Here is a 12,349-nt window from a genome sequence, read left to right on the forward strand (position 1 = left end):
GCTGTTCTGTTCAACGATTGTGTTTAGCTTGACTAACTGAGGCTGCTGGTGCATACAATAAGTTGATGCTACTGCATCATCATTAAGCGAAACTGTGCTGCTTAGTAAAAGTGCAGGATTATTTGCATCTCTTCCTTTAGCTCTCTATTCATGCTAATATATGCATTTGGCAGGCAATTACAGAGGCTGAGCAGAGGAACATCCTGTGTAGCTGTGTATCTATCTCTGTCCATGCTGCCCTGTCTTACAATTTTCCTATTCTCCCTGTGTTTTGGCACAGAGCAGGGGTCAGAATGTAAACAGAAGTGAAAGTGACTTATTTAGATCATATAGTATTAAAAATTACCAGGCAGTCAGTTCTTTGTGGCAGGGACTTCTCTCTTACCTCGTCTCTAAAGATTCCATGTGCTTGGTATGAAAACTGTAATATTTTTCTGTGGATAAGGAAGCTGGTGATTTTTCTTCCACTGCTTATGGGTAAAGAAGCCAACAGGGATTTTAAAAGGAAAACTAAAATTTGACAAAAATCAGTGCAAGCTATTTTCACACTGTAACGGAGCTGTTACTGTAAATTTTCCCATGTAATTGAGAATATTATATGATTTAATCAAACATAATTATGCTTGTGACTATACTACACATTCATCTTTTGTGCCATAGCTTGCTCAGAGACTTACATGAGGTGGATATACTTTTCATCCACCTTTCATGTTTTCATTTCCCTTAGGGCTGGATTGGTCTGAAGACAGTGGAGAAGAGTTGGAGGATTCAGAGCAAGCCTCCCCTTACCAGGTTGCGTGGTCTATCCGAGAAACCCTCGGCTATGAGAGACACGAGTGAGTATGATTCTTTAGTATTCATGCTGGCCTTGATGGTATAAATCATGTAAATGTGAGCTTCACTTCAAGTGGAGTCAGTGGAACCTAAGCACTTGTTCGAGTGCTTTGCTGAAACAAAGGATTGTTTGAACTCGTTTGTTTCCAAGAGCTCTGAAACAGCTTGTCGCCTTCTGTCCCAGTTTCCACCTAACTTAGAGACCTTTGTGCAGTCTGTTATGAGAAGGATGCATCAGGAAAGAATTGAAGCTTATTTGCCTAAATTTAATTGAGTTTAGTGGGATTTATTCATGAACTTGTGTGCCTTGCTGAGTAGAGGTATTTCCTGAATTAGAACCAAATGAAGGGAGTTGCTATCGGTTTCTTGTCTTTCCTAGTATTTGTGAATAACTTTGTTAGTAAACTTGCTATATTTTACTCATTAATCCTTACAGTAATTGTGCAAAATGTTATTTTAATGTGTTTTTTTAAAGGGCATGGCATTTCTTTTCATAATTAAGTGTTGAATAAACTGTCAAAGAGTTGGGAGCATTGAAAGGAAGTGATGTGATTGGATAAGCAGAACAGGTATTAGCTGCTGGTGCAGAAAGACTTACGGTGTTCTCCATATACTGCTAAGTCATGAATCTAAACTTACAGCAGGATATGATAATATATGTCTATTACAGTAAATTTTAAGGTGCAAAGTTAAAGCACAGCATCCCAAGCATAGTATTGTAATGAAACTGAAGCGTGTTGATAACAAAAGGAAATTGGGGTCTCAATAAAATTTGATTGTAGTTTCTGTAATGTGATTCTCTTTCACTGTGCAACTGGACTTTTTGATACTAAACTCTCTCCCATTTGTTTAATTTTTAAATATCACAGTTAGAGTAATGATGTTAATGAAACTTTATTTTGTTATTACGTGGAAATTCTGAAACTTACCAGAACTTCTTACTATCTCTAAAGATTGTCCGCAAGGTGAATTACAAAGCTGTATCTCTGTCATCAGGAGAGACACCGGGATACTAAATACTGAGAGCCTTCAGTGAATCAAAGCTTAATAGCAGTGTGTAGACTTTCCTTTTTTAAAATAAAGGGTTTTTTTCTGTTATGAATGACCATTGTTTTTCAGGGCATCAGCAGTCAGAGAGAGTGAGTGAGCTTTCACAAACATTAGTTTTAACTTAAAAGGCAACTTCTAAATAAACTGTTTTGGGAAAACGTGAACAGACTTTCAGACTTCTAAATCATACATAATTTTCAAAGCAGATATATCTATTAAATAACTTCCCTTACACTCTTCTCTCTTGACATTTGATCTGGTTCTTCCATAGATCCCTATTTTTTTTGTCAATTTATAAAGGTCATCTCTGTGTGTTTTGTCTTCTATTTGTCTTAACTTCCTTTGGATTCTTCCTACTCTTTTCACATACTGAGAGAAAATAATACCTTGTCTTGACATTTGCTGTTCCATTCTAGCATTTTGTGCACTTCAATTAAATACTGTCTTAACTATCATGATGGATAAATTTTTGTATGGTACTGGCTACTTTTCTGCTTCCATCAGCCTGCCCAGTGTTAGCTCTTCAAAAACTTTCCTAATTTTGTTTATGGATAAACGTTGATACATTCACTTGATGTCAGCCTTCTAAAACTTTAATTCCTTTTCTGCAAGCTTCTGTAGAGGTTTTTATTAGCTGAAATGTTTCACTTTGACACTTTTGCAATGTGGTCTGTCTTGCTCATCTGGCAGCGCAGACTGGTGGCTCCTAACGTAGTCAGCCAATGACTTGTTACAGCTCTGAATTTTGGAGGCTAATTTTACCAGAAAACCAATGGAGGTTGTTTCCCAAAACCTTTAGATTCTGAAATCACATACCTAAACTTACAGGAATTTACTTACTGTTTTTTGTAGTAAAATTAAAGCTATTTTTTCTCTGTTCATTTGTGTCTGAGCTTGTGGTCCCTGTGTGAAAGGGATAACTCTCCACCAGCTAACTCTGTTCTGTCTGTTTCCGTTTGACTCTATGGAAGACAGTGGGAGAGATGTTTCTCAGAACAGATTATTAAAAGAAAGCAAATAGTTAATTTCTACATTACTGGACAGCTTGTACTCAGCATTTCTGGTTCTGTGATTGTGGGGGGAATACTCTAACTTTCTGTTGAACTTCTTGTGTGATACTCTAGCTGCTCTTAAATTCTGAAAAAATTCACCAGATTGTTTTAAAATGAATGTCTTAACAGAAATACATTGCCTTCTGGCTTTTTAATCTGTAAAATTAATATTGTTGCAGTCATCTGTGGAAACACAGGCCGAATGTTTGCTTTTATTATTCTGTCCTTTAATTTTGAAAAATCGCGTTCCTGTGGTCACAGGATTCCAGGATGCAGCGCTTCGAGTCAGGTATAAATGTTTGAGTTCAAATTGTAGCACAGGAGTTGGCACCAGTCACAGTGCAGGCAGGGCGGCTGGCAGGACAGACTGCTGGGGTGGGAGAAATTCCTCACTGGGAGCAGCGATTTGGAGGGAAAGCAGGAGCTGATCTGTGCTGCAGATTAGTGATTTGATTGCTGGGTCTTGTAGTTTAGGAAGTACTGGAAAACAAATGGCTTTAAAAGAAAGTAGTTTTTCACTTCATATGCTGAAATCCAGATAAAGTGAGTGTTTCAAGTAGCAAGTTTGAAAAGGGAGTGTGAGGATTGGAGTCCCTTCTCGTACCAGCTCACTCAAAGGAGCAAATATCAACACTGTATTGTCAAAGTTGGATTTAATAACTCCCAATAACTAGAAGAACTAAAAGGGAGAAGGTTCTTCAAATCCCTCCTTACAGAGGGTTTTGAAGTACAGTTGCTGGGGTGTATCAGAGTAGAGAGCATGTTCTCCTGGTTCCCTGATGATGCCTGACTGCTCATGCTAGCCTTTTGCTCTTGCTTTCTGCTGCTTTGTGCTGCCTTTGTTTTCTTCATGAACACAGAGCAATAATTCCCCTGATGTTTACACATGACAACCTTAAAAGGAAGGGTTGGGAAGAAACATTTTGGATTATCAAATAGTTTGCATACACTTTCAGAAATCTTAAAAAATTAAATGCCACACATTAAGTTGAACTTCAGAAGTTATGTATGCAGTTTAAGAGAATAAACTAAATAGAATTTGGTAAACTTGTTTATGAAAGGACAACAATAAAAGTACTTTTCAGTTTCAGTACTTGCCCAGCAAAAAAAATGGAGGAGGTGTTATTGTGATATTTTTAGGTTTCTTTAAACATATACGCTTTGGTTAATCTTACTTGCCTGGGAACACAATTCCAAATAGACTTTTAGAAACTGCCTCAAAATTGCATTTGACACTGTCCCACACAACATCCTTGTCTCTAAATTGGAGAGACATGGATTTGATGGATGGACCACTCAGTGGATAAGGAATCGGCTGGATGATCGCACTCAGAGATGTGGTCAGTGGCTCAGTGTCCAAGGGGAGAGCAGGGACGAGTGACATTCCTCAGGGGTCAGTGTTGGGACCAGTGCTGTTTAATGTCTTTGTTGGTGACATGGACAGTGGGATTGAGTTAAACTCTCAGCAAGTTTGCCGATGACCCCAAGCTGTGTGGTGCGGTCGACACGCTGGAGGGAAGGGATGTGCCAGCCAGAGGGACCTGGACAGGCTGGAGAGGTGGGACCGTGCAAACCTCATGAAGTTCAACAAGGCCAAGGGCAAGGTCCTGCACATGGGTCGGGGCAATCCCAAGCACAAATACAGGCTGGACAAGGAGTGGATTGAGAGCAGCCCTGCGGAGAAGGACTTGGGGGTACTAGTGGATGGAAAACTGACTGTGAGCCAGCAATGTGCGCTCACAGCCCAGAAAGACAACCGTGTCCTGGGCTGCATTAAGAGAAGTGTGGCCAGCAGGTCAAGGGAGGGGATTCTCCCCCTCTACTCCACTCTCTTGAGACCCCACTTGCAGTGCTGTGTCCAGCTCTGGAGCCCCCAACACAAGAAGGACATGGACCTGCTTCAGCGGGTCCAGAGGAGGCCACGAAGATGATCAGGGGCTGGAGCACCTCCCCTGTGAGGACAGGCTGAGAGAGTTGGGGTTGTTCAGCCCAGAGAAGAGAAGGCTCCAGGGAGACCCTATAGAGGCCTTCTGGTACTTAAAGGGGGCTACAGGAAAACTGGGGAGGGACTCTGCATCAGGGAGTGTAGGGATAGGATGAGGGGTAACGGTTTTAACCTGAAAGAGGGTAGATGTAGATTAGATATAAGGAAGAAATTCTTTCCTGTGAGGGTGGTGAGGCACTGGCACAGGTTGCCCAGAGAAGCTGTGGCTGCCCCCTCCCTGGAAGAGTTCAAGGCCAGGTTGGACGGGGCTTTGAGCAACCTGGTCTAGTGGGAGGTGTCCCTGCCCATGGCAGGGGGTCTTCCAACCCAAACCATTCTATCCTTCTATGAAAATAAGCCCTTGTCCGCTGCAGGCATGATTTCTTTCTACGTCTTGTATATATGTCTTCATTTACTTTTTAAAAATGATCTCATAAACGGCAGTTTATGAGATAAAATGTTTTAACATACGATGACTTTTTTCTATTTCAATGGGAGGGAAGCAAAAACTCTCAAATACAGAGACATTTGCATTAAAAACCACTCTTTCCACCCAAAAGAAACACTTTTTTTTCCCGAAGGAATATTCCTGTCTTTTCTTAAAGTTAATTTGTAACCATATTTAAAATTACATCAGTATGCCTGCAACTTTGTTTACAAATCTTGGCCCAGAGCAGTAATGACATATCTAAGACTGGAAACCTACCTGTATCTAATTGATCTCATCCATGTATTGCTGTTTTCTATTAATACACTGGAAAAAGGAAAATGTATATTATAAATAGCACACAATTAAATTTTTCTAAACAGGTTGTTTTTCCCAGTAGGCATTCTTTCCTAAGAGATCTTAAAAGTGTATTTTCTTTTCACTGTGAAAATATTAAACATTACATATGTTAAATATTTTTAACAGGTTGTGTTTGCTACTAAGCATTTAATTGCAGAGGTTAATTACAAGTAATTTATGCTTCTAGAAAATAATCTGTAATCTGTTTTAACAAACAAAATACATAGTACAGTTGACTTTACACAAAACTTTATAAAAATGTGCAGTTGTGTCAAGGCAGTGTTTGCTCCTGTGGAGTTTTTGTGGGCAGCCATAGTGGAGATGGATGCAGTCTCTTAAATTTGGCCTGCATGTGAATGGAATAAGAGTTTCCAGGAAGGAAAGTAGGTCTTAGTCATACTGCCTTTCAGGGACAGCTATTCTGCTTGCATTTCTGGATCTTACTATATTTAGTAAATATCATGGCTGGTATTTTGCATCTCTTCTATCATTAGCTAGTTGTGGTCCACTTTGCTGTGTGCAGGTACTCCTTGTTTCTTGCTGGCGAAGCTCTGCAGTCTGAACCTTGGGAGCTTGTGATTTGTGTCATTTGGACTTACTTTCTTCCTCCTGCCCTTATTTTGTTTTACAGATAGGAAAGTTAGCAAAAAGTGTCTCTGTTCTATAAGGAAAAGTTTAAAGGAAAAACTGAACAAAGTCTGCTTTGCTTAGATTCAGTGCATGCTCTTTGTTGCTCCGTGAACAAGAAAACCATTCTTCAAACCAGTGCTCGCTGTGGAGGACTTCTGGGTAGCTTCATGGACATTGTTGTTTTAACAAGTCCCAGTGATGATTTTATTATGTTTCCCGGTTTTTACTTCATTTCATTGAATATGGTGACATGGTTTGATGGTCTTGTTGCTATGTGCCAGGGCATTCAGAAAGCCAAGATAAATGGGAAATGATTTCTTAATGGGAAATGCTTTCTTAAGCAAAGAATTGGATCAGTCTTTCATCTTGTCATTCCTTAGCCCTGGTTTGATTTTTCCCTCGGTACCTTTGGAGTTAAATGTGAATTTCTTCTCCATGGCTGTACTGAAACTCTACTTTAACTCTGCAGCAAGGGAAAAGCAGTATCAACTGTTAGCTGTGCGAGTGTGTATTTTGATTTAGAAAGGAATACACCACCTGGCAGGGTAAAAGGAATTGGAAGAAGTCAGCAGTTTTGGTACTTGTTAGAATTTGACCATCTTCTTCAGCATGACCTTTCTTCAATAAATTTCCACTACATAGTTCCCCACCCTTGTCCTCTCCATTAATTGCACTTTGATTTAAGAGTTTGTCTCATTTGCTGAGACATTTACAGTAAATAAAGGTTAACTGTATAGATTTTTTTTTTGAACAGCAGGCTCCAGACATTTAAATGTGTCAGACTTGATGATAAATTGATGTAATCTCTAATAATGACATACTAAGAAGGGTAAGTACCTTTAGAATTTAAAAGGGATCCCACTTTTACCATTTCTCAAGCATCCCTGCCTGATTTCAGCCTTTGGATGTTTGTGAGGCTGGAAGATGGATGCCAACTTAACAATTCTATTAAAATGACAAATTAGTTTCCTTGAAAAAAAATTACTTAAAACCCATTTGTTTTTATTTTCCCTTCTTCAGGTCCGATGATGACAATGCAGATGACAGGAGTTCCAGGGTGACCAGACTTTGCACTTACTTTCAGCAGAAATACAAGCACCTCTGCCGCCTGGAGCGGGCAGAATCTCGTCAGAAGAAATGCCGGCATACACTCCGGAAAGCCTTGCTGCAGGCGGCCAGCAGAGAGCCGGAGCGTGCTGGGCAACTGATACAAGAACTCCGAAGAGCTACATGTGCTCGTACCAGGTTAGACCTTCCCCTGTGACTGCAGTAGCCTGGGGTCTGGACAGGGTGGAGATGGGCAGAGTATCCAGCAGCTGAAAAGCTGAACTCTGAAACTGGTAGGCATGCACAAGGCAGAAAAACCATGACATGTAAATGCCTGTCAGTGGAGTAAAATAAACATGGCATACAGTGTTTACCATGAAGACAGGCATTCTCCAGCTTTGTGTTTTAAAATGTGGATTGTTCATTCATCAGTATCTGGGCCTGATTTCTTAAATGTCACAAAAGAAGTTTGTGGCCTGCGAAAATTTATTCTTATTAATTATTCTATGTATTTTGGCTGCCTTCAAATATCTGGTACTTTACTAAGCCCAGTTCTTTAGAAGGTGTGCAGTCTGGTCTGCAGTTCACTGCTTCAATTCAGATTTTGTTTTTCACAGCTTTTTTTGAAAACACTGTACCTCCTCTTAATTACCTTCCCAGCAAATCAAACTTAAGCTCATACTTTTTGTTAGATTTAACTCAATCTAACATTAAATGAAACTTGGCAACAAAATAAATGTCTTCTAACAAGTCTGAAGGTTACCTTCTGTGGGAATTCTTTCTAGATAATGTCAACATCCCTCTAGCTCTCAGCATATTGAGAGTTGGTTGATTCATATTTGTGCAGGAACAGAGTAAGTCTGAACCCTGGCATTATGTCTGGGGTATCAGCAGCATTCTTGTGCTGTTGTGGTTTTGCTTTACAGGATGTGTGATTGTGGGGGGTAGGGAAGGCTAGCATGAGAGGCATGCTGGAGCAGGGTACTGAGAGTATATTCTGGTTATGGGATGCTTTTGTTCCTGGACAGTGGGCTGTGGTTCATGACAGGTGAAGGGTTTATTGTTGGGGAGGTGGAGTGATACTGAAGGTCCGTTCAGAGGTGTAACATAGAGGTACATTACTAGTTTATGAAGTTGTATAAATGTCTCCAAACTTAAATTGCAGCAAAACCTTGCCAAACCAGCAAGCTCTTGATGTTTTTTTTTTTTCCCATTATTTTTGCCTTTTATTAGGCAAAAAAGGTTATGTTTTGGGTCAACTGGCAAAGCCAGGTATGCCTGTCATCACTGCTCTGGTCAATTTAAGTAACCACAGAGTCTTTTTAGTTATGGAATTTTTCACATGAGTAATATTGCTAACTAAAACTTTGCTCAGTCAAAGTGCAGTCGATGACAGAAATGGCTGAAGGAAAGCAGTCAGGCTACAGACAGCTTTTTGTCACCTAGAAAACAACGTGTACAGAGGTGAAAGTCAGCCCTGGAATCGCCAGCTTTATCTACATGAAGGTGACAAATGCCTCGAGAGCAGGCTAACACCAAGCGAGCTGTGTAACGCTTGCAGTACTCATCCACACTGCTGTCTGGTCGCCTGCTTGCAGCTCAGGCTCAAAGCATTGAGGCTGTGCTGAGGAAGCGCTCAGCTCCGGGCACCTGCTGGTGGATTGGGCTGTAGCACGTTGATGAAGGAGAGCTTTTACCCATGTTGATCACGCTCAGGTTCTGCCACTCCAGAGCTCAGTCTAAGTTTGTCTGAGCACATGCTTGCATGTAAGCTCTGGGGATGCTCGGCATGTTTTGATTTATGAACAGGCTTGGAAGTGCACTTGACTGCCCATGTAGGCATACCCAATACATTGTATTCTAAAGATTGACCTCATTTTAAGGGTCACCTGTGTTGACACTCACCTACTGCTGTCCTTGGCTCTGTTGCAAGGTGTTCTAATATTTATATGGTAGTAGCACACAGCACCTCTCATTACAATTAAAGTCCTGTGAAATAAACAATAATCCTGTTACTGCAGTCACACCTTCACTTGTCATTGACATTTATTCTGTATCCCTGTGTAGAGTCTGGTTGTAGTGTGCACCCATCTGGATCATGACACACACATGTGTGTTATAATTTTTCATCCTATTGTGCCACGTTCAGTGCAATAGTTGTGCTAAGTAACCACCTGAGACTGGGTTTTTGTCTCTAAGCTCTTTTATGCTTTTCTTTTCAGCACAAGCCAAGCGAGGCAGAGAGATGCAGAACCAACAACCTGTAGTGGGACTTCGAAGGGAGAACAGTGCACTAACAAGGCCCTTCCATTCACCAGGCATTGTTTTCAGCGTATCCTCTTAACTCTGTTTGGGAGTTGCGTTCAGGCATGGCAGCTGTTCTCTTTTAGGGGGTTTTGTTTTTGTGTTAGGTTTTTGCATTGACAGATACATTTTCACAAAGAAATACCTATTTGTGAGTGTTTGTCAACTACTTTGCTTTTAATTTGTCTGTGTGATTTGGGTCTGTAGACAGTCAAGATAAGTAGTTTGCTACTGGTATCTGTCATAGTCACACCATTTTACTTTGTAAGCTGTATTTAGTGGGTGCAAGGAGCCTTTACAAAAGCGATCATCTTTCATGGATATCTTGGTACAAACCATGTGGCTTTCAGCCTTATGGCTTTCATGCAGTTCTTGGTAGGTTCCAGTAGACTAACTATCTATGAAGGATTTATGGGAACAAGTTTTTACACATAGTATAAAAAGATGGCTTACACTGACTAGAAAGATGGAATTCTGATACTTTGCACTGTTTAAAGAGCAGAATAGAAGGAGTCAGAGAATCCATATTCTAGATGAGGAAGAATTCCCAGTGCTTGAAATTTCAAGCAAAGCCTGAAAAGGATGTTAAGAGTCAATGCATGAAGATCTCAGAAAGGAGAGAACATGTTAGATGTGAAGTTTGATTCTGAAGATTATGAACAGGCAGACTTCTGACCTGGAATACTTAAGAATTCTGCAGACTTTGTCTTTTTTGGTTTTAGATGAAGAATTGTTGGCGCTTTTCTTGGAGTGACTCCTTTTGTTGGAGCTTTAGGTTTTGGTATTTTAAGTGACTGGTGTTGATCTGTTCCAGTATCAGACTGCAGCACCTTTTCAATCTTTTTGTTTTGCAGATGGCTTGTTTTTCTTGGTTGATTTTTGCAGGCCCCATAAAAGTACTCTGCAGAGCAGTTCAAAACCTCTATGAGAGAGCACCATAGCATGCAGCTGTGTGTGGGATTTGCCACATGATTCTGATTTTTTAATTTTAAGTTTAAGTGGTCTTGCTTGTTGGTGTGTGTAGAGCAGAGATGTCAAGACTAGTGATTTTGCATTTGTGCCCATTTTTTCCCTCTGCACTTCCTTCTCAATGGAAACAGTCTGTCCTAAAATGAACAGGCTCTTGATTCTGACCTGTCCATCCAAGTCTGTCATCTGGACTGTTCCGCAGGTTTTCCATTTTCTTTGTCCTTTCTTTTGTGTTTTGATGTTTTATGAACATACATAGTGATGTTAAGGTCTGTGAACTGTTCAAGATGAAAGGAGTGCTTCTAATGTTGTTTGAAAAAACACAATGAAATATCTGTTTGATTTGCAGTAAGTGTGGAAACATTCTCACTCCTGCAGGGGATTTTTCTGAAGGAAATCTCAGCAAGCTTACGTTTGGATTTACTTGACCTTTCTGTCTGATTGCACATCTTTTTTTCAGAGGAGCAGGAAGGATCTTGAAACTTCTTTGTCTGTGCTCTAAAGATAAATGCCAAGAATGTACCTTAAAAGATTGAATTAAGAAATACTCTTTCTTTAATGTTTTGGTATGGATTGTCATTAGTCTGTAAGGAAATAGTCCTGTTGACTACACTGTTCCAACTGCTACTATTGATCTATTGATTAAGACTCCAGGAAAAGGCTTCTTTTTGCTAAGAACTCATTAGTGAAATGGCTGCTTCTATAAAACTATCTCAATATATAATAAAATCATTAGAGATTCTGCATGAATGCAGTTTTTCACTTTAAAAGTTGGGTTTGAGCCTTACCTAGCTTTGAACTTGAATAACAAAGTTAAGGTACTCATTAAAAATAGCATCTATGGACAGCTAGAGTTGAAGGCTCTGATCTTCATCAGATTGATAAATCAAAGGGCGTTCCTCTATCGTTGCCTCATGTGTTATTCCTGATGCAGAAATGCACAGATATCTTATTGAACCGTTCTCAGCAGCTCTTCTCAAGTTGCACAGCCAAGTTTGCAGATGGTCAACAGTGCTCTGTGCCAGTTTTTGACATTACACATCAGACACCTCTGTGCGAAGAACATGCCAAAAAAATGGTACGTGCAAAGCCAAAACTATTAATTATTTGTGTATTGGGATGATCAGGAGTTTTAACCCCAGTCTTTCTATGAACCCTTGCTTGACAACCAGCAAGTTTATGAACTTAAGAGCTCGTTTCCTTTTACTTAAGAGGGTAAAACATGCCAAACATTTCCAATTAGTATAAAGTATGTTGTGAAAATCTTTTACATACTTTTGAGGATGTAATAAAGTGTGCATGAGAATATCCTTCACTGGAAGAAATTTGATTCCTCTCTTGAATTGAGACATAGAAAATCATTGTGAGTGATCCTGTGGTCATATTATTTGGGCTCACTCCTGGCCTTTGGATCTGAATATAGTATGTGTGTGGTATGGTAAGAACACTGCATCTCAAGTAGTCTCACTACATGGGGCCCAGAATACTTTCTAGAGGAAGTGTAGATAGCAATTACAACCATACAAATAATGGGTTTGCTACTTTTTATACCTTTTGGTGAGTATTAGAATTTATCTTTAACCTCCTTCAGGGATCCATGGCCTACTACAAGCTGAGAGAATGCAGAAATTAAGATGATGTTCTCTGCTCTCCTTTTATGCCTCCCATCTTCCAGAACAAAACTTTTAGGAT

The 12,349-nt window shown here is 40.0% G+C and overlaps 1 protein-coding gene across 8 annotated transcripts in view; it reads left to right on the top strand.

The window, feature by feature from the left end:
* INO80D (INO80 complex subunit D) overlaps positions 1-12,349 on the top strand; it is a 49,664-nt gene that overhangs the window by 18,395 nt on the left and 18,920 nt on the right. For all 8 annotated transcript variants that reach the window (XM_074872979.1, XM_074872975.1, XM_074872973.1 and 5 more), the window contains 4 exons: positions 728-836; positions 7,358-7,582; positions 9,607-9,716; positions 11,602-11,735. In XM_074872979.1, coding sequence (XP_074729080.1) covers positions 728-836; positions 7,358-7,582; positions 9,607-9,716; positions 11,602-11,735 — 578 coding nt within the window. The remainder of the gene's footprint in view (positions 1-727; positions 837-7,357; positions 7,583-9,606; positions 9,717-11,601; positions 11,736-12,349) is intronic.

Source organism: Strix uralensis, chromosome 6, assembly GCF_047716275.1.
Source record: "Strix uralensis isolate ZFMK-TIS-50842 chromosome 6, bStrUra1, whole genome shotgun sequence".
In the NCBI taxonomy this organism is placed as follows: Eukaryota; Metazoa; Chordata; class Aves; order Strigiformes; family Strigidae; genus Strix; species Strix uralensis.